This window comes from Dioscorea cayenensis, unplaced genomic scaffold, assembly GCF_009730915.1.
Source record: "Dioscorea cayenensis subsp. rotundata cultivar TDr96_F1 unplaced genomic scaffold, TDr96_F1_v2_PseudoChromosome.rev07_lg8_w22 25.fasta BLBR01002155.1, whole genome shotgun sequence".
Lineage (NCBI taxonomy): Eukaryota > Viridiplantae > Streptophyta > Magnoliopsida > Dioscoreales > Dioscoreaceae > Dioscorea > Dioscorea cayenensis.
Window position 1 is genome coordinate 33,955 of NW_024088546.1, and position 20,603 is coordinate 54,557.

At 34.1% G+C, this 20,603-nt stretch overlaps 1 protein-coding gene across 1 annotated transcript; it reads right to left on the reverse strand.

Annotated features, from left to right (window-relative positions):
- LOC120257475 (protein JINGUBANG-like) lies at window positions 1–1,433 on the reverse strand (the record flags this gene model as incomplete). The annotated part of the gene is given in 2 exon segments (XM_039264930.1): window positions 1–860; window positions 862–1,433. Coding segments are annotated over 2 exon segments (1,137 nt in total), but the record flags the coding sequence as incomplete, so codon positions are not given.
- Between the last annotated feature and the right edge of the window lie 19,170 nt (window positions 1,434–20,603).

A 20,603-nucleotide genomic window follows, 5' to 3' on the forward strand; every position in this document is an offset into this window, starting at 1 on the left:
TGCACTCCCAAAGCAAGCAAGAGGTAAACTTGCTTTTCCACATTCTGGTTTTCGGTTTTCCTCCCTCCTTCCATTACCATAAATTTATCCAATTTGTTAAGTAATCATTATTGCAAAAACCAATTCTCAATATTTGCATAAATCCCAAAAAAAATTAAAAAAAAATCCTCCCGAAAATCACATCCCCTGATCTCCTTCTCAATTTTTACATCACAAGATAATAATAGTGCCACTCTGTGAAGTACATCTAAATCAGAAAAACACCAGTCTGTTCTTAAGCCTTTTTCACACTGCGTTAAGAATCATATGATTTGGAAAACGAAGAAACCCCCACCTTCCAAATCCGAACTTCACCATCCAAACTCCCACTACAAACCCTGAACTCCTCCTCCCCTTCCCCCACCGCCGCCGGCACCGGAACCGCCACCACTGACCTAACACCTCTGGTATGCCCTTCCATCACCCCGAGACAAGCGTACTTGCCATCCCCACCACGTCTCCAAATCCTCACCGTCCGATCACTTGACCCACTGAACAACACGTCACCGACGCACACCAAGCTCATCACCGCCCGTTGATGGCCTCTGAGGGCGCCGGAAACCACCATGTAGTTGGCGCTGTCCTCTCGTTCCCAGACCAAGATGGAACGGTCACAAGCGCCGGAGTAGAGCACGGCGCCGTCGGGGCTAAGCGCCAGGGCGTTCACCGCCGACCGATGCTTCTCCAGCGTGGCCATCAGTGAGTGCCGTTTCTCGCCGGGGGTTTTGGTCCAGACTCGGATCCGGCGGTCGGCGGAGCCGGTGTAGACGGTACCGTCGCCGGCGACGGCGATGGCGTTGATGGCGTCTTCGTGGGCGGGGAATAGATTCGAGGCATCGGAGATCGGAGGAGCGCCAGATCTTGAGGGTTTTGTCCCAGGAGGCGGAGTAGATGAGGTCTTGGTGGGCGGCGAGGGAGGAGACGGCGTCAGCGTGCTCGATCCAGAGGCGTTTGCAGTGGCGGCGGATGGAGATGTAGTTTTTGGGGAGGGGGAGGCGGAGGAGGCGGTCAGAGAGGGTGGGGAGGGTGGCGATCTGGGAGTGGCGGCGAGGGTTTGGGGAGGCTGGCCAGAGGCGGATGCGGCCGTCTTGGTGGGAGGATAGGAGGTAGCGGCCGTCGGAAGAGAAAGAGAGGGATTTGGCGGAGCCGGAATGGGAGGGGACGGGGAAGGAGGCGAGGAGATCTAGAGAGGAAAGATCGTAGATGGAGATGGAGAGATCGGAGGCGGTGAAGAGGTGGGAAGGGGAGAGTGCGAGGGAGAGGGAGGAGGAGGAGGGAGGGAGAGAGGAGAGGCAGAGATGGGAGAAGATAGGGAAGAGAGGAGATGGGAGGAAGGAGAAGAAGAGAAGGGAGGGAGGGGAGAGTGATAATGGATACAGCGTCGTCGTTGCTGCTTAGACTGGGGACGTCGGAGCTGGTGCTGGAGTCGGAGGCCGTGGAGGTTGTAAGGTTGATGGTGGTGGAGGCCGGTGGGGATGGCACGCCGCTGCCGCTGCCGCTGCCGGCGGCGGAGAAGCAGCAGGAGGAAGTGCGAGGGAAGGGCATGGCGATGAGGAAGGCGGAGAGTTAGAGGGAGTTGGTCTGGGTAATGGGATTTATTTATATGGAGATATATATATATATAAATGAACTCGGGATGGGACACGTGGCGATGGAGGATTGGCGGGATGATTTGATTGGTCCGAGGTTGGGAGAGAGAGAGAGAGAGAGAGAGAGAAGGAGTACATAAATTTGGTGGGAAATTTTTGAGGGGGTTATATGAGAAAATTGTATGAAAGAATGAGCCCCGGCCTTCTTGTTGTGATTGTGGGAAGGGAAATTATTTATGTTAAAAATTGGCAATTGGAATCTCCATATTTGCAAAGTGGAGTTTGGCAAGAAGTACATTTTCAAGTCAAGGTTTCTATTTTGATGTATATGTGTCAAATCAGTTTCTTGTTTTGTTTTGGTTTTTGGGTTGGTTAATTGGAGTGGAAAATTTTGGATAAACAGTATTTTTCCCCTTTTTTTTTCATTTTTTCTTTAATGATGGATGACTACCCATTAGAAAATATGTTCAGAACTCTATTTAGTGGTAATGATGTTTATTATATGAGAATGTATGAGAATTAAGAAAGCAAAGATAAAATGTTATTTAAATAGGCATTATATATATGTTCTTAATTTTTCTTGGTTATGCAGAAAATATTTTAAACTTATCACATAATTCTTTGAAGGCAAATAACTTTGCAAGTTAACATGATTGTATAATATATATATATATATATATATATATTCCTAGAATATTTTTTTGAGATTCTGCATGTTTAAATTTTATAAAAAATTGTTCTATTTTTTCTATATTTTAATTGAATTTCTATAACTTTTTTTTCACTAATTGGTTTTTTAATTACTAATTTTAATACTAGATGACATTCATTTGTTTCGAAGTCAAGAAATGATTGGAAATAACGTTTTTCCTAAAGTGCTTGAATGTTAATATTACTTTTAATAGTTTTGATATTTATTTTATAGAAAATAAATAAATTTTTAAAATAGAAAAAATTTCTTATTTTAGCGAAAAAAAACCAAAGCCACTTTGTAATACCCTGAACCTGTGGATAACTATTGAAAAATATATTCAGGGTATTACTACAGTAGTAGTAAAATTTTTCTACAGAGTAATCTTGTTGAGAAACCCCAAGTGGAAAAATTAAGTACCTAAATGTAAAAGTTTTAAAAGATTTTGGGTTAAAGAGTAATAGAAAAAGGATTGATATGAAATGTTTCAGGAAACCAAGGACTGGAAGGTAAGATGGAAGGGATCTTTTTGAAATATTGTGTTATAATCCAGGAACCATTGGATAATTTGAAAGGACCGTTTGAGAATACTATTTCATAATTCAGGGACCACTGGTGAGTTTTAAGGGACTGTTTTGTAAGAAATTATATTCTGATGGTTTGTTCATCTACTACAGTAACCCGTGAGAGAAAAAAAAATATGAAGAAATGAGGATAAAAATGGGAGATTTGAGGTGGAGGATTGGAGATCGCCGGAGAGAGCTCGCCGGAGGGATGGTTTTACTTGGTAAGAGTTTTTCTTAGTGTATTTTTGATGAATGAGTGTATGTATGCATGTATATATGTGTATTTGATGGATTTGATGAAGATTATGATGAATTTGAGTAGGAAAAACATGTTTAATGGTTATAGATGATTGTTGCTTCAAGTTGTTTTAGAAAAACCTTGTATTCATGATGAATCTAGCTTGAATGGAGGATGACATTTTTGGTTTTACGGTAGCATTACTGTAGCACCGAGATTAGGGTTTGGTTTGGTTAATTAAGTTAATGATGATGGTTGAATTGGAATTGGTTGGGTTTAGCCAAATTGATTTGGTTGCATAAACCAAGTTAGAATTGATTTGGTTGAGAGTTGAATTGAATTGATTGAGTTGGGTTTGATTTGATTGAGTTGAATTGAATTGATTGAGTTGGGTTTGATTTGGTTGAGTTGGGCTTGATCAAATCAAGTTGAGTGTGGTTGGACTTGAATTGTTTGGTTGAATTAAGTTGGTTGAAGTTGATTTGGGTTTGGTTTGGATGTTGGACTAAACCAATTCAAGGAAAATTTGGGTTCGGTTGAACCAAGTTGGTTCAACAGAATTTGTATAAAAATTAAGTTGGTTCAAGGCTGGTTGGTTTAATTAAACCTGGTTCACTGAAATTGAGTTTTGTTCAGTGAATTTGAGCTTGGTTCAGTGAAATTGAGGTTGGTTCAGGTTGGTTCAGAATGGTCTAGCCCGAAATTGAGTTGGCTTAAGTGCAATTGGAGACCAGTTTGATTATGCAAGGTCAAGTTTGAACCGATTGGAGTGAGTGAGCCAATTAGAGAGTCGGTTATTGATTTCATGTATTTTTTGTTGGGTTCAATTATGTTTTTAGTTGTCATAATTATTTATTTTTATTATGTTATCCTGCTAGGTGTTGATTAGGCTTGGGAGGGAGTTCTAGGTCTAGTAAGAAACTCAAGAAAAGACCAGAGTGAGTTGATAGTGGCTATTATTTAAATTATTGGACAATTATTATTATTTTGGAAATGATGGTTTAATTATTTCATTTTATTATGTCTAATTGCGTATACTGTTGAAATATATTTATAACCATTTGCCGTTGATGTGCCATGACGATCGTAATGATACACATGATTTTGTATAATTATATGTATTTTTAAATAGTGAAAATACACGTATATATGATTTAATTATTCAATTCATGTATTTATTTTTGATGAGTATAGATGCTTTGATTTGGAATGAGTTGTGAAACCATGTGAGCATATTAAAAATGTTTTATCGGCATTATTAGTGGAATTGGTTTTCATTCCTGGTATAGGAATGGTATCGTGGATCTGGGCTTTACTGTTATTATGCATTGTTATACTTTTGGCATTGGCTTTGTGGAAAATAATGTTTATTTCCGTGATGTGAATGCTTGTCTTGGATAAGGATCCTGTGATATGATTTATACTGATTGTATTATTGCTATGTTTATTTGATGGTTTAGATGGTGACGGCGGGCTAAGGCCCGACTACTGCAGTAGTGGGTCCCCACGGGCCAATCTTTAGAGGTGGCGTGGTGGACCTGGGTGTTGATTTCTACGAGGGCCAGTTCAGGTGGGAGCGTAAAGCCCTGACTGGATATTCATCGGGTAGCCGGGGTCATCGACCGGTGAACCGATGGGTCAACGTTAAGGACATGAGTTCCTTGACGGCTCTGAACCTAACCGCGGCCACGACGAAGGTTTAGAGAGTTTTCTAGACCATGTTATGCTGGGTGAGTGTTGGGTATTACTTTATTTTGAATTTGAGATTTATGTTATTTTTGAATTGTGATGAGGGCAGTCTCTCACAAAATTTGTGTTTTATGAGAAAATCGATTTGATGTTGGTTTCTGTTGAACTTCAGTTTCAAAAGCTCTTTAAAGTTGTTTTTTCTTCTAAAATTATGGTATTTGTGAAAGTTGGGAAAATTATTTGAGAAATTGATCTTTATATGCTTTATGTATATTACTTTTAAATTATTTGAAATTATTGACACACTATCGACCACTGAATGTGCTGTAGTTGCAGGAGAAGGACCTTTAGTAGATCACTATTCGACTATAGATTTAGTCAAGGTTGAGTCTAGGACTGCAGTGGGTCCCCCCTTTTTTTCTTTCTTGTTATTGGTGTTGTGATCTTGTAGTGGTTGTACCCGTAAATTTGAGTAGTTATATTTGTTGTATTTATGTATTTGAACCTGTAGTTGGTGTAAAATTGTAAATTGTGATTTGTAAATCTGATTTGATTTCTGAGAGGTGTCAGGTTTCTAGTTAAAAAAAAATTTTTAATCGATGGGTGCCACATTTACCTCGGTAGAAGGGGTGGGTGTGACACACTTGGTTCAAGTGGTTAAACGGCTCTAAAAATAAATCTCGTGTGATGTGCAAAGTGGTGAGAGTTCGAATTTTTCGTTGAAAGAATTAACTTTACGGGTGATGTCGCAACAAACATTCATACGCTTATACACCATAGAGATAAGCGCTTGTCACCCCTAAAAAACCATAAAAAAAATAAAAAAAATTAAAAAACATAACTAAAATAAAAAAAAATCCTAACATCCTGTTTAATATAATTGAACATCTAACTTGTGTGGAAAAATATAACTTTAGTGGTTTATACACTTTTTTTTTTTAAAAAAACCCTCCACTATATTGATTTCTCCAACATTTCAAAACGTATGATTGACATGGCTAATATGTGAGCATCAAGAAAGTTTTTATAGCAATATCTCAGTCATGCACAAATACCAAAAAGTTCCATGAAGTTTATCACAACCACAGATTAAAGAATTTATATCAATTTATTCATTAACAAACAATATGAGATGATGTTTATGTCAACTTTCAATTGTCTAGCATTTATTTTGTGTGTTTGTGTATATATAAAAAAAATAAAAACAACAAGAAAAAGAAGATCTTATCTGTTACTATAATGGAGTACAAGTGTGCATTGGGTTGGCAACCTAAATATTTGCTGTGAGGGATGATTGAGAGCAAATGTGAGGTTTCAAAGAAGAATATAATGAATGAACAAAAGTAATGGTAATTCATCCCATTTTTCTTTTTTTTTTTTTATTCAGTAAACTCATTATTGTTCTAGCTTGCTCACCTTCCAATTTGCTTTCGACTTTATTTCATATATCTCATCAGCAAAAAATGTTTTTTAGCGCATGGAGTTTGTCTCATACAGTATATATTTATCTGTCTATTTCGTAGTTTTGCTTCTAAGTTCTAACAATGTTATTGCTCAAACTTAGTTTTAATGAAAAATAATATTAAATATATGTTTGTTTTCTTCTACATATCTAGGAATTTTATATTTTAATATTTCTGTTTGGCCAATGACCTTCGGGTCTATTGATACACGGGTCACCGATAGAGTTATCACCGAGTGTTGAGAGTTCGATTCTCGACTGAGGGTATATTTCTGGGAGTTGTGAATAGTGGTTGTGTATGGGTGATTACAGCGCCCATGTGAGCGTAACCCCGTCCCCACTTATTCCATCGAGGTTTGTGCATGTCCCTGGGTCTCAGTGGGTTCACCCCACTCCTCTTCCAAAAAAAAAAAAATTAACTTTTTTGCTTGATTAAAAAATTCTTATTTAGTTTATACAAACACATGTGTCTTGCTTAAGGAGATTATTGTTTTTTAATTAGAAGAGTAATAGTGTGACACTATGTGGTTTGGTCGGAATTAAATGAGAATTTAAGCACCGAATAAATCACTGATTTGATGAATCTCGAGGTAAAATCGATCTAATAAATGTTGGCGTAATGAGTCAAGAGTGTCAATTTTTTTTCTCTCCATGTCAACTTTTTCTTGATATAAATGTCATATGTTGCTTTCGCTTAAATTTAATTAACATTTGGAAGGAGATTAAATTCAAAGTAATTATTTTTATTAGAACTCGGTAATTATTTTTCAGGTTGATTAGTTAACTATAAATGATTGTATACGTAAATACATTATCCTTATTAGTATCACATATTTATTATTGACAACAATGTTGAGAAAATAGACAGTTAAAGGTATTGTATGAAGTGATATAATGGTCTCTTGCTTAAGGTAGTTGAATGATTCAATGCAATAAATCATTGTTAGTCATGAAATTAAATGATACAAATTTGTAAAGTCTTGATTATGGGGTGAAAGATATATACCTAATTTTGGGACTTGATGATGGTTTATATATATATATATATATATATATATATATATATGCATATATATAAGTGTTTTATAAATAAATTATGTGAAGTAGTAATTTTTTTTTTAATGAAATGCAAGCATATGAGTATGTGTAAAGTTACGAATGTACGTATAGGAAGCAATAAGGGTTGCTCATGTGTCTTTACCCCCTCATGTATCACGCTTCCACAAACGAAGACCCTTAGCACAACTATATTCAACTTATTTTAAACCCGAGAATAAGGATCCCAATGTATAAGTAGTAATTTATATTATAAGTTATTTCACAAAATTTGGCTTGATTTAGAATAGGTTTAATTTAAATGTTTATGCTCAAACATTATATGGTAACATCAAAATTCACTTGTATAGTTGTATATATTCATTTCAATACATAAAAAAATAATCATATAAATTAAAATATTGTATTTTTTTTTTTGCTTGGTATAAATTATATTATAGCTGCTAGTACATGCTATCAAACAAGACCTTAAAATCTTACATCACAATTTTATTCTTTTCCTCAATGTTCCTTGTTACTTATTCAAAAACTTGTTCTTTAACAAAATAATTTATATTTTAAAAATATTCTAAAAAATTATTTTCAATATCTTCATAACATTAAAAATAATGTTTTCTTAAAAAATAATGTATAAAATGATACAGATTATAAATAATTAAGTGACTCCCATAAAATTGAATAGAAAAAAAAAATCAACAATATTAAACATTTTAAATATATAAAAATTATGATAAATTACAAAAATCAAAATTTAATTTTTTTCAATTAAAATAATGATTTGTCATTTAGTGATATTATGCTCTCCTTTGATCTTTCTTTTCTTTTTTTTTCACTACCAAGCATAAAAATAAAAATTAAAATAAATAAATAAAATCTTATTTCATGCTTATACCATATACCTAAAAAGTGGCATGCTAATTAATCAAAGATATTAAATCAAGGCCCTGACCTTATCTGGTGCCATCAAAACAAGAGACAGAAGAGAAGCTGAATGACCCCCAAATGCCTACCTGTTCCTCTTCTTTTTATATTTCAATGTAACAAGGTGGATTTATATGTATGAATTATGCACTAGTGCTTAATTAAGTACATGAAAGGGACTATTTTAGAGACAACTAAACCCCACACGCACTTGACCCAGTGTGTATTCATCCATAGCCTTTCATTTTGATGCCAATTAACAAAATATCTCTTTCTAGCTTATATCACGACTTTTTAGGGGGAAAGAAGATCCGGGTATTTGCGTAAGCTGTTGTTATCCTATAACTCAGTGAGATAAGAAATGAGTTTTCGTAACTCCACAGGACCACATCTATGCCCCCCCTTCTTCTTGGCCCTTTTGTTAAAAAAAAATTGTCTAAAACATAATGTTTTTTTAAAACATATTATCAAAAAAATTATTATTTGATTTATTAATATTTTATAAATTATTTTATAAAATTTTAAAAAATCTATGTTTTAGTTTTTATTTTTTCTAAATTAATTTATATAATATATAAAATTACATTTTTAGTAGAGTTTTTGTAAAAAAATTATTTTTTGTCATCTAATTTTTATAAACTAAATTATAATTAACATATAAATAAACATTAAAAAACATTTGTAAAATTTTCAATTAATTAATTAATTAATTACTTAATTTTTTCAATTCGCCCCCGACAAATTTTTAATTTCTGCCTCTGCCACTAATCTCCATCTATATGTGGGAGATATAATGCCAATAGATTAAGGCGCCTTTGTTAGCTTGTGGAATTATTAGTTACTTTAATGGTTTGATGTCTTAAAATTTAGTTTCTTTCCCAATTTATTTATTTTACATTAAGTTAACGAAATTTTAACAATATAAGCCAAAAAATCATATGGCGCGTGCACGTCGTAAATGCCCAACTTGCTGAGAAGATACCGGAATTGTTGATGTCCAAGAGCCTTTGTAAACATGTCCGCCGGTTGGAACTGCGACCTTATGTGTGATGTAACAATTGTTTGTTGTTGAACTTGCTCTCGAACATAATGACAATCCATTTCTATGTGTTTGGTGCGCTCATGAAACACTCGAATTCGCCTTAATGTAAATAGCCGATTGACTGACACAAAAAAGAATCATAGGTTCGTGATGAATCACAGACAAAGAAGCCAGTAATGACTTCAACCATACCATCTCACTTATAGCTGATGCCATTGCTCTATACTCTGCTTTTGCTAAAGATCGAGATACAGTACTTTGTTTCTTTATCTTCCAGAGATTGGCGACTGGCCGAGCATCACAAAATAGCCTATTACAGATCGACGTGTGATTGGGCAGCTCACTCAGTCTGAATCACAAAAAGCTTGAATCCTCAGGTCGCTATCAGCTGGCAGCAGGATTCCTTGACCTGGCTGACCCTTGATGTAGCGTACAACATGCATGGCCGCCTCAAAATGCTCCTTACGTGGTGCTTGTGCAAACTGCGACAATACATGGACTGCTTAAGTAATTTATGGCCGTGTGATTGTGAGATAAATGAGGCGCCCACCAATCTTCTATATGATGCCCCATCTGAAATCTCATCGCCTTCAGCCATGGCAAGTCGATGGCTTTGCTCCATAGGAGTATTAGCCGGTTTGCTACCAAGTAGTCCTGTCTATGCAAGTATGTCTAAGGCATACTTTCTTTGGCTCAAGAACAAGGCTGTTGGTGATCTCACCACTTCAATGCCCAAAAAATATTTGAGCACACCCAAATATTTAATATGAAAGCAATTATTTAAATACGACTTAAAATCCACACATGCAGTGGAGTCGTTTCCGTCCAAAATAATGTCATCCACATAGACCAATAGCCCCAAGTGAACATCACCTCGATGAAAGGTAAATAATGAATAATCCGCCTGAGACTGAATGAAGCCATACCTTTGTAGAGCCATTGTCAACTTAGTGAACCAATTTCTGGATGCTTGTCGAAGTCCATAGATCGACTTGTGAAGTCGACAAACTTTGTCACTTTGACACTCCTTGAATCCCGGAGGAAGTTTCATGTATATTTCCTCTTCCAAGTCGCCATGCAAAAACGCATTGTTGACATCCGTTTGGTGTAATTCCCATCCTCGTGCAACTGCCACAGAAAGAGACACCCAAACGGAAACTAGCTTAGTGACCGGTGCAAAGGTTTCATGGAAATCAAGGCCTTCTATTTGTGTGAAGCCTTTTGCAACAAGACGCGCCTTGTATCTTTCAATTTTTCCATCGGATTTTCGCTTGATTTTAAATGCCCATTTACAACCAATGGGCTTCTTCCCCGAGGGTAAATCCTCCAAGGTCCACATCTTGTTTGCTTCAAGTGCAGCAATTTCTTTAGCCATAGCCTCCCGCCAACATGCATTCTTCATTGCATCGGCATAGCTACTTGGTTCGACTTCTATGTTGATCACCGCCGAAAATACCCTATGATCCTGAGAGAAATTATCAAATGCCACATAATTAGCTAAGGGATAAGGAGTACCTGAGGAGCTTTCATGTCGTGGTTGCTTCGAAGGGTGGTAAATGCAACTTGGAGCTTTCGCTTTTATTATCTTGACCTCTGATTTTATTTTTTTCAAAGTCTTCACCATCACATTTCTATTTCCCTTTGATCTCCATTTATTTTCAAACCCAACCAAACCTTCTTGATTGTTTGAATGTCCTATAACATCAGAGTAAATAACATAGTCTTTTAATCGAGTAGGTTGCCGAGTCAGCCGCCATGGCCAACTCACTTCACTTTCGTCTCTAATTATAGGATCATGAGATTCATTCATATTATCCTTCAATGCCAAAGTATTGCTTCAGGATTCCTCTCCATTGTCAATGCCCATCTCCGACATATCGAAACTCTCTCCCAAAAACGGTTGTGCATCTCTGAACTTTTGCTTAACTAGTCCACAATCATCAGCAAAAGGAAACACATGTTCATAAAATGTAACATCACGGGAATAGAAAAACAAACAGCGATCAAGGTCATAAAGCCGCCATCCTTTCTTTCCATGTGGATAGCCTACAAAAATGCATCGTCGACTTTTTGAACCAAATTTATCCTTTTGTCGAGGGTTATTATGCGCATAACATAAGCAACCAAAAACTTTAATGTGTTCATAAGATAGCTTTTCACCAAACAAAATTTCATGTGGTGACTTTTGCTTTAACTTAACAGTTGGTGTTCAATTGATCAAATAAGCCACTGTCAAAACACATTCACCCCAAAATTGAATAGGTATAGAAGCCTGAAATCGCAATGCCCTTGCGATTTCCAAAATGTGCCGATTCTTGCGCTCAACTCTTCTATTCTATTGTGGTGTATCAATACAACTAGTTTCATGTATAATGCCTTTATCCCTGTAGAAGCTTTGTATTGATCTTGAATCAAATTCCATGCCATTGTCACTACTTATCCTTTTGACTATTTTTCCAAACTGAGTTTCAACCAAATTACAAAATTCCATCAAATGTCTACCCGCTTCGCTTTTTTCTTTCAACAAATACACCCAAGTCCCACGACTATGATCATCAACGATGGTAATGAAATAACTTGTACCACAAGAAGATGCCTTGCTATAAGGTCCCCCACAAATCACAATGGATGAGATCAAAACAATTTGAAGCATCATTATTACTCAATAGAAAAGGAGAACGAGTTTTTTTAGCTTGAAAACATGCATCACAAATATGCTTATCTTTAAAGTCTATTTGACCAACATCAGAAATAAATGATAAATGCCGACTTGACTGGTGCCCAGGACGTCGATGCCATACTATAGAAGCATCTACTCTTTTCAATCTTCATCTCTTGTTGATATCCCACATTCTTGTAATAATAGACCCCCCTCGAAGCTCACCTACTCCAATCGGCATCCTCGAGATATGGTCCTGTATCACACAAAGCTTATTAGTGAACAATATTTGACAATCTAACTCACATATCAACTGACGAATTGAGATTAAATTGCATGTCAAATTGGGCACATAAAGCACATTAATAAGAGTCACATCTAGACTCAACACAACTTGACCCAACATAGTTGCCTTCGTTTTTGCCCCATTAGGTAAAATAAACGGCAAAGGTGCCATCTTTTCAATACTGTTTAGCAAATCCATGCATCCTGTCTTATGATTTGACGCTCCACTATCCAATATCCATTCTAAATGTTTTTGATTCTTACCAGAAAGCTTCTTAGTTGTCTCACCAGTTTGATCCAAGAGACTCAACAGTTTTTGAAACTGTTCACTCGTTAGACCTGTAATGCCTCCATTGTTTTCGGCTCCATCTCCTGTGACATGGAAAGCTTGTGCACTTCCTGGGGTCCGATTAGCATTGGAACTGGGTTGGCCTCGACAATGAATTGCATTGGATCTTCCACGGCCGCGTGGTCCTTTCCACCAATCTGGATATCCAACAACATTGAAGCATTATGATACTTCATGACCACTCCTTCTGCAGTGTGTGCAACGCTTCCCACTTCCATTCCTTTGCCGTGGTTGCCCCATGGAATGCAGGGCCTTGATTTTCATTAGAGTTTGTGCTGCAAGTGCAACCACCTCAAGACGTTCTTCTTGGCCTCGAACAATGGATCTATGTCGTTCTTCACGGGTTATGAGTGCATAGGCCTTGTTTACTGTTGGTAAAGGATCCATACTCAAAATTTGGGATCTAACTATTCCGAAAACAACATCATTCAATCCCATAAGAAACTGGTGCAGTTTCTCCTCTTCCTTCTCACGCAGAAATTGACTTGCTGCCCCACATGTGCAAGTTGGAACCTTTGAATAGCTGCTCAATTCATCCCACATTCCTTTTAGCTTGGTGTAATAAGCAATCACGGTCATACCCTGCTGTCGGAGTGAAGCTATTTCCCCTTTCAACTCATGAACACGTGGAGCACTTCCAACTGAAAAATGCTCTCAAATCATCCCAAACTGCTTTTGACGTTTCTTCATATGCAACACTAGGTTGAATGGATTTCTCAATTGAGTTAAAAATCCATGAAATCAGCATAGAGTTACAAGCATCCCAACTGTTCGACTCCGACGAGTCTACCGCCGGCTTCATTAAATAGCCATTGATGAAGCCTAGTTTGTTCTTGCCTTCAAGGCGTTCACCATGGCCTTTTCCCACATATCGTAATTTTCTCCATTCAACAAACACGTCGTGATCATCACTCCTGGATTGTCTGATGGGTGCAGATAAAACGGCGACGACGGATCAATCATCTTCTTCGCAGCCGATATTTTTGCTACTGACTCTGCCATAGACAAGAGAAGGAAAAAGACGTGGATATCAGAAGAAAGGAGGATCGGTTGGAGGGTTGGTTATCTCGGATTGACAAGGTGGGTGACGGCTTCGTGGAGAAAACTAGGGTTGTCAAACCTGCTCGGATACCATGTAAAAAATTGGAGAGAAAAAATCTTTCTCTTTTGTTTTCATTCACATTGATATAAAATAACTCTAACAAATTAAATAAGGTAAGTCGATAATTCTGATCTCCAATATCTTAAATACCTAAAATTATAGTTTATAAAATATCTCAATATCTTAACTACTTAAAAATACAATTTATAAAATATCTCAATAGAGACTAACATTAAAAAAAATTATTTTTGAAATTTTAACAAATTTACTTGCTAGATTTTTTTACCTCAAATTTTTTTCTAAAAAAAATGAGATATCTTAAAAAATAATGATTGCTGAGAAGAAACCTTCTAACCACCAGGGGTGGACATGGGCCGGGCTGGGTTGGGTCTGGGCTGGGCTAGACTCAAAAATACAACCCATATATTCGGGTTGGGCTGGGCCGGGCCATGTTCGGGCCAAATTGTTTTGATCCAAACCCAACCCATTTGATTGTCATTAGGCCCGTGCGCCGACCCTAACCCCGACCCTAAAAATAAATAATTTTTTATGAAATAATTGAAATAACTAAATAAAAACTACTACTACAATCCCTAAAAATTTTTCAAAACATTTAAAAATACAACACAAGTATTATAAATGTTTACTCTTTTCAAGCCTATTACTATTATATATATAATTATATATATTATAAATAATATATGATATATATATTATTTATTTATTCGGTCGGGTGGTCGGGTCGGGTCAAAATTCATCTGGACCCAAACCCGTACGAAATTCAATCAGCTAAAAACATTTGAGCCCAACCCTGCTAGGCTAACTTTCTAAACCCAGTCCCTCAGTATTTTTAAATTTGGATTCGGGCTTGCCCATGGGTCGCCCGGCCCATGTCCACCCCTACTAACCACTGAGTGATTGATAGCTTTTATCATGAAAACTATTATTTTTTAATAAAAAACAATCAAGTTTAGAGTTTAAATTTTAAATTTTATTTAACATCTTAGGTGGAGGGTAAAATATTTAAAACCACATGGTATTAAAAATTAATGAGTGTTTCTATATTATAATAATAAAATTAGATACTTTGTACAAGGAAAACATATAAATTTATAAATAAAATAAAATAAGTTGTGTTAACTTATTTATTAAAAAAAAAAACTTGCTAGGCGCTCAAACATGCATTCATACAAGAAAGTATTTCCAAGTACTGAGGCCGTCACTTTATTTGTTAAATATCAAAATCAATATCACTTCATATTATTAATCAACCTGTTAATCTAAATGGGTAGGAAGGTCCATAGGACATTAATTTATGTCTTCGAGTTTATAAAAGAAGGTCAATAAAGGACATCAAAAGTCCTATACAAATATGTCCCAATCACGGGCTACGTGATTGTTATTTTAGTTTCATTAGGCAATTAGGGTTTTACTTGAGCGGTTGCTCGAGTTTATCTCTCCTGGTTCTGGTATCAGAGAATACACTAGTTTCAGCCTATCATGTTTTGACACATATCCCATGTGATATTATTATGCTTGTTCTATTATGATTGGGGACACGTGTCAGGTTTTAATAGGCTGGAACCATGATATTCTCTCGTTCCAGAATCAGAGGAGATGAGTTCACTTGAGGACGTTTATTTCGAGGAAACAAAGGGATGTGGGGAAAATAATACGATTTTTTTTTTCAATTTTTGATGTTTATTTGTTTTAAAATAGGCTTAGTTTCTTTAATAATTTTTTTTTACTGTAGTTGAGAAGCAGTGTGGGTCAATCTATAAAAACTCATTTTCTTTCATTTCTAAAACTTTTTTTTGAAGTAATAGAATTTCACCAAATACTGAAACTTCTTATTTTCAGATAAATGAACACTAGAAATATTAAAAGTGATATTACTTCCCCCACTTTCCCACTTCAAATCACTTTATATAACTTTTCTAGAGGGAGACGAAAAGGCTCTGTAACAAGTGAAAGAATTAGCCGGAGATTATCGAAAACTAAGTAAATTGGTGACAACATTTATTTTATTGATTTTTAATTTTTGATGAATTGTGCATATGTCAAAATATTAGGGGTGTGCATAACTGTGGAGTTAATATTTTAACACACTTATATGCCTTTACCCTATGTGAGCTGAGATACGAACTTACATTTTTAATAAGATACAAACACCCTGCATAGGGCACCAAGTCTATATAAACTAAGAGATCGTTAGCTTTATTTATTTATTTATTTATTTATTAATACTACTTGTATACCCCTGTAAATGTAAGTTATTGCTAATATAAACTTGTAACCATCATGTTTGTTGATACACCCCAAAACAAAGTCCTATCTATTATATAATTTTTATGGTAAAAAATTATTTTTAAAATTATAAAAAAAAATTATTTCTAGCTATTATTTCCCCTTGGTAATTGGTTGTCGTTATAAAATATTTCATTTAATTTATGGTGAAAGAAATTTATAAGCAAAAATCAATGATTTTTATAGGTATGTAAATAATTATGGTTTTTCACAAAGATGCACTAGTTAAAATTATAGATTTTTTGAGGGCTATGAAACCAAAGAAACTTATCACAAATGTTTTTATATCTTCTTAATAATTTTAAAGAAATATCTCTAAGTCAAAAAGGTATTTTTTCCCATAATAATATTTTTATCTTGTGCTAATAAACATTCTCTTTTCTTCTAATTATTTTCTCAATTTAACAACAACCTTACTAATATACCTATGATGGAGTCTATAATTAATGCTGGTTCATTCTTATGTAGCTTTTGAGCCTTTTATATATATTAATATGAGTTAAAATAAGAGATAATTTGAGTATAATCATCTCCTCTAAGTTGAAGTAAGAGTGACTAATTTAAATTTTAGTATGACTTGATTTATATGGTTTACAATTTTGTATAAGGGCTTGTTTGGATCAGCTTTTGGAAAACCCAGAAGTGCTTTTTTATAAGTTAAGCACTTCTGGACTCAAAAAAAGTTGTTTGTATTGGCTTTTCTGTAAAAGCAGAAGCTGTAAAAAAAAGCTAAAAAACAGCTTTTTTCGTAAGCTAGTCATGAGCAGCTTTTGAAAAAAAACTGTTTTTTACAGCTTTTGCTTTTACAAAAAAGCTAATACAAACACAAAATATAAAAAAATGCTTAACTTACTCTACAAAAGCACTTTTTCCATAAGCACTTCTACTAAACTTAAAAAAAGTACTTTTTTGATAAACCAACCCAAACAAGGCCAAAGCATGCTTTATGAAATGTCTGCGGAAAGTTATAACAGTTTGATGTGTGTCTACTGTAAGTGTGTTGTAATGTATTCACAGATGCATGAAGGCATGGAAAATTTATTTGAGTACTTGTCTCTTTATCAATATATTAATATATAGTTAATAAAATTATTTCTAACAAAGAATTATTTAAAGCAAATTTAAATTTTCATCCATTCCATTCATTGTTAAATTCGCGCAATTAATTAAAACATAATAACAAGGGATGTATAAAAATATAAATTGTGAAAAATTCTCAAAATAATGAAATAAGTATCTGCCCTTGTAACCTAAGCAATAATCTAATTAAAGAATCATGAAGTGAAAAAACATGTCCCAACATTATGGGGGCATGTTCATAATCTTAGGGCTAGTGGGATATATGCCTAGTTAGAAAAATATCTACCCATCTAACTTTGTCATAGATTGTTAAATGTGGGTTTTTATCATAAAGTTTTTACAAAGATTTTTAATGTGATAATTTATTATTACATCTATGTTTGGTAGCTTAAGCATCAACTGGTAAGATAAAAAGGGTGTCTACAACTTGCCTATTTTTAACATAAAAAAATTTCTAACCAATTTTTATATGATTAAAGTTAACAATTATTTAGCCCAAAATTCTAGGTGCATGACTAAACTAATGTTTGTTTAATTAATGGGTTTTATTTTGCTATTATTGTCCTTGTTCCTACTTAGAAGTACTTTATTTATGTGGCTTATTATTTTTTATGAAGCTACATGATTTAGGTATATTATAAAATTTGATAATTAGGAAGATTAAAATTTTAGTTTATTTCAGGTAAGAAAGTGTAGACTATTTGTTAAAAATATTATAAACATTTATTAAAAATTAAAAGTATAAATCATGATTTATTTAGAATAAAGCTCATCATACGAGAAAATGAGAGGAGAGAAAAACAAATAATAAACCAAAAAAATATTATAATGGATCTCTATACTAAGATTAAACCACAATATTTATATAAACTTAAATATTTCTAAACATCAAACTTATCTTCTAATGCTATGACTATCAGTATTTTGAAATGTAAAGACTACTTTTTTTTTCTTAATTATGATAACAAGACTATATAGAAACTTTTATAATGCTAAAAAATATATATTGACACTAAACATACACTCCTGCGGAATATTGAAATACCAAACATACTTTCAAAAAAAATTTATATATGTGATATTTTATTAAATTATACTACCATAAATTTAAGACATGACCATTGTTTTCTAAGCATACTTTTTCTCTAAAAAGCAAGAAGGCATTAATATGACTTAAAGGTACCCGTGCGACGTGTCTAACAACAAAAACCCAATGAATTTCTTTTCTTTCAAAACTGTCTTGAGTACATGAATTTTGATGCTAAAGAAATGCTTCAAAATGCTTGGAAGCAGTTGAAACTTTCACTCAAAATACTAATAGTATTTTCATGTGAAATATTGATTGCATAATATGTATGTCATTGAAAGCAAGGACAAACCATTAAATGTAGGTGACCTTCTAAAAAGCTAAACTTCAAATTTAAAAATAAAAATCTTGAGATCAATTAATTAACTATGGTGATGGTTGTTGTTCAAAATCAAAAGATGATTTGACTATATGAAAGGAAAATGCCAAGTCTGATTCATATCACCTTTATTAGTTTCCCTTGAGGGATGTAAAGTATGTTTGAGGAGCATGTAATTTCTCATCTGGATGAGGTGCTCTCTGATAGACCACTACATGAGGTTCCAATAAATCTTTTCTTAAATTAAAAATTAATGCAAGATTTGTATCATGCGACTAAAATCTCTTTAAGGGACAAGATCTCTATTTTTGATATGAATGCCGGCTTTTTCTTTTGGTAAAGTTCAGTGAGGAGCTTTTGTTGTGTATGAATAATTTAAATAATCTTTTACAATCCAATTATTTATGGATATAATATGGACTAACCAATTTCTTGTAAATTGGTAATTTAGTAAATAATTTAATAATTGTTACTAAACAAAATCCGCGATAAATCAAGGATGGCTCAGGAGGCCACCAATGCCAAATTTTAGCATGGGACTTTTAATTTAGATAATAAAATTAATTTTTATTTAGATATTTCGTGAGCCATTACGCTAATACCAAAACTCACCATCCTCACTCGTTATAAATGGATGTATTTTAAATTTTCAGGGATAGAAGCTCAGAATATAGTAATAACCAACCATATAAATAAATACAGTGGACTAGTTTAAGAGTAAATGCATTATGAAATAGGTTATTAAGAGGATTAGATTGACCGGGCATGGAGCACATTGATGTAGGAGTCTAACCTTTGAGCAGCTCTTGGAAACATAAATATGCTAATTAAATAAATAATACTCAAATTAATGAAAATATCTTTTATAAATATAATGCACCTTTACCATGAGGGTACCGCACACAATTGCTTTTGCCTTAACATAAGCTATGTACTTTCAACCCTAAAATTTCTATGTACTTACATTACTATTATATGTCTAATAAAATAGTGCAAAAATTTCCTAAGAAGTTAACGTCTCGTAATGCTACGATTAAGATCTCTAAAATATATATATATACTAAATAAAAAGGCTACCAGGCTTTCAATACTTACTTAAAGAAGAGATAGCGAGATATCCTTCAGTAATAGAATTATAAATAATACCAACTTAATTGAAAGTACGAGTTGGCATAATAATTATGATGCTATCGCCTTCTTTACATAGATTATCTTATTAGTGGATTTTCTCTTTTGAGGAGTGTGATTCTAATTTATGAGACATGTCCTATATAGGGTCTTCTTTGTCTCTTTTTATCATATTATATATTACTAAGAAGTTAAGGTAAATGTAGAATATTGTCATTGGGTGTTTCAGCTCGGCACTGTATATAAACACTGAGAAGGATGCTTTTATAAAGTAGTTTTCACTCTTTCTACTGGTCTATTTCTCCAAATACGAATGGGTTTGCATGTGTGAAACTCGAAACACAGCAAAATAGCAATTCTTCATCACTTCACTTTGGTAGAAATATTAAACATGTATTTATCATCATTTGGTTCCAGTGATAATGGGTCAATATAGTTTTTAATTGTTATGTTGAATGATGGAAAATGATAATTTAAAAAGGATCTTCTCACATGGATTGGTCTTTCATAACATGGATTTTTATTATTGTTTGTTTTTTAAATTAAAGCCAACATTATCATTTAGCTCAATTAAAAGGTGGTTTATGCCTGTAGTTATATTGGAAATCACAACCTGTGAAACCGTTTATCATACATTCAAGAATATTGTCAAAAATTGATTGAATTGGACTCCAAATTAATTCATTCATAAATCTAGAGTTGGATCTAGTGTTTATTTAATTAGAGTGAGTCAAAAAATTTTAGTATTTTTTTTCTAATTTATTTTAATTTCTAAATGGAAGCCAATCTACAATTATTTTTTAATTAAATAAAATAATATAAAAACTAGTAAAATATTTTAAAAATTAATTATATTTTTATTTTTTAATAGAACTTTTTTTTTATAGGGAGTATGATATGATAAGAATTTAATAAGCATGAAACCTTTTATATACTTCATTGATCTTTGCTAGGTGAAGCCTTTCAACCAATATCTAATAAGCAATGCGTAACC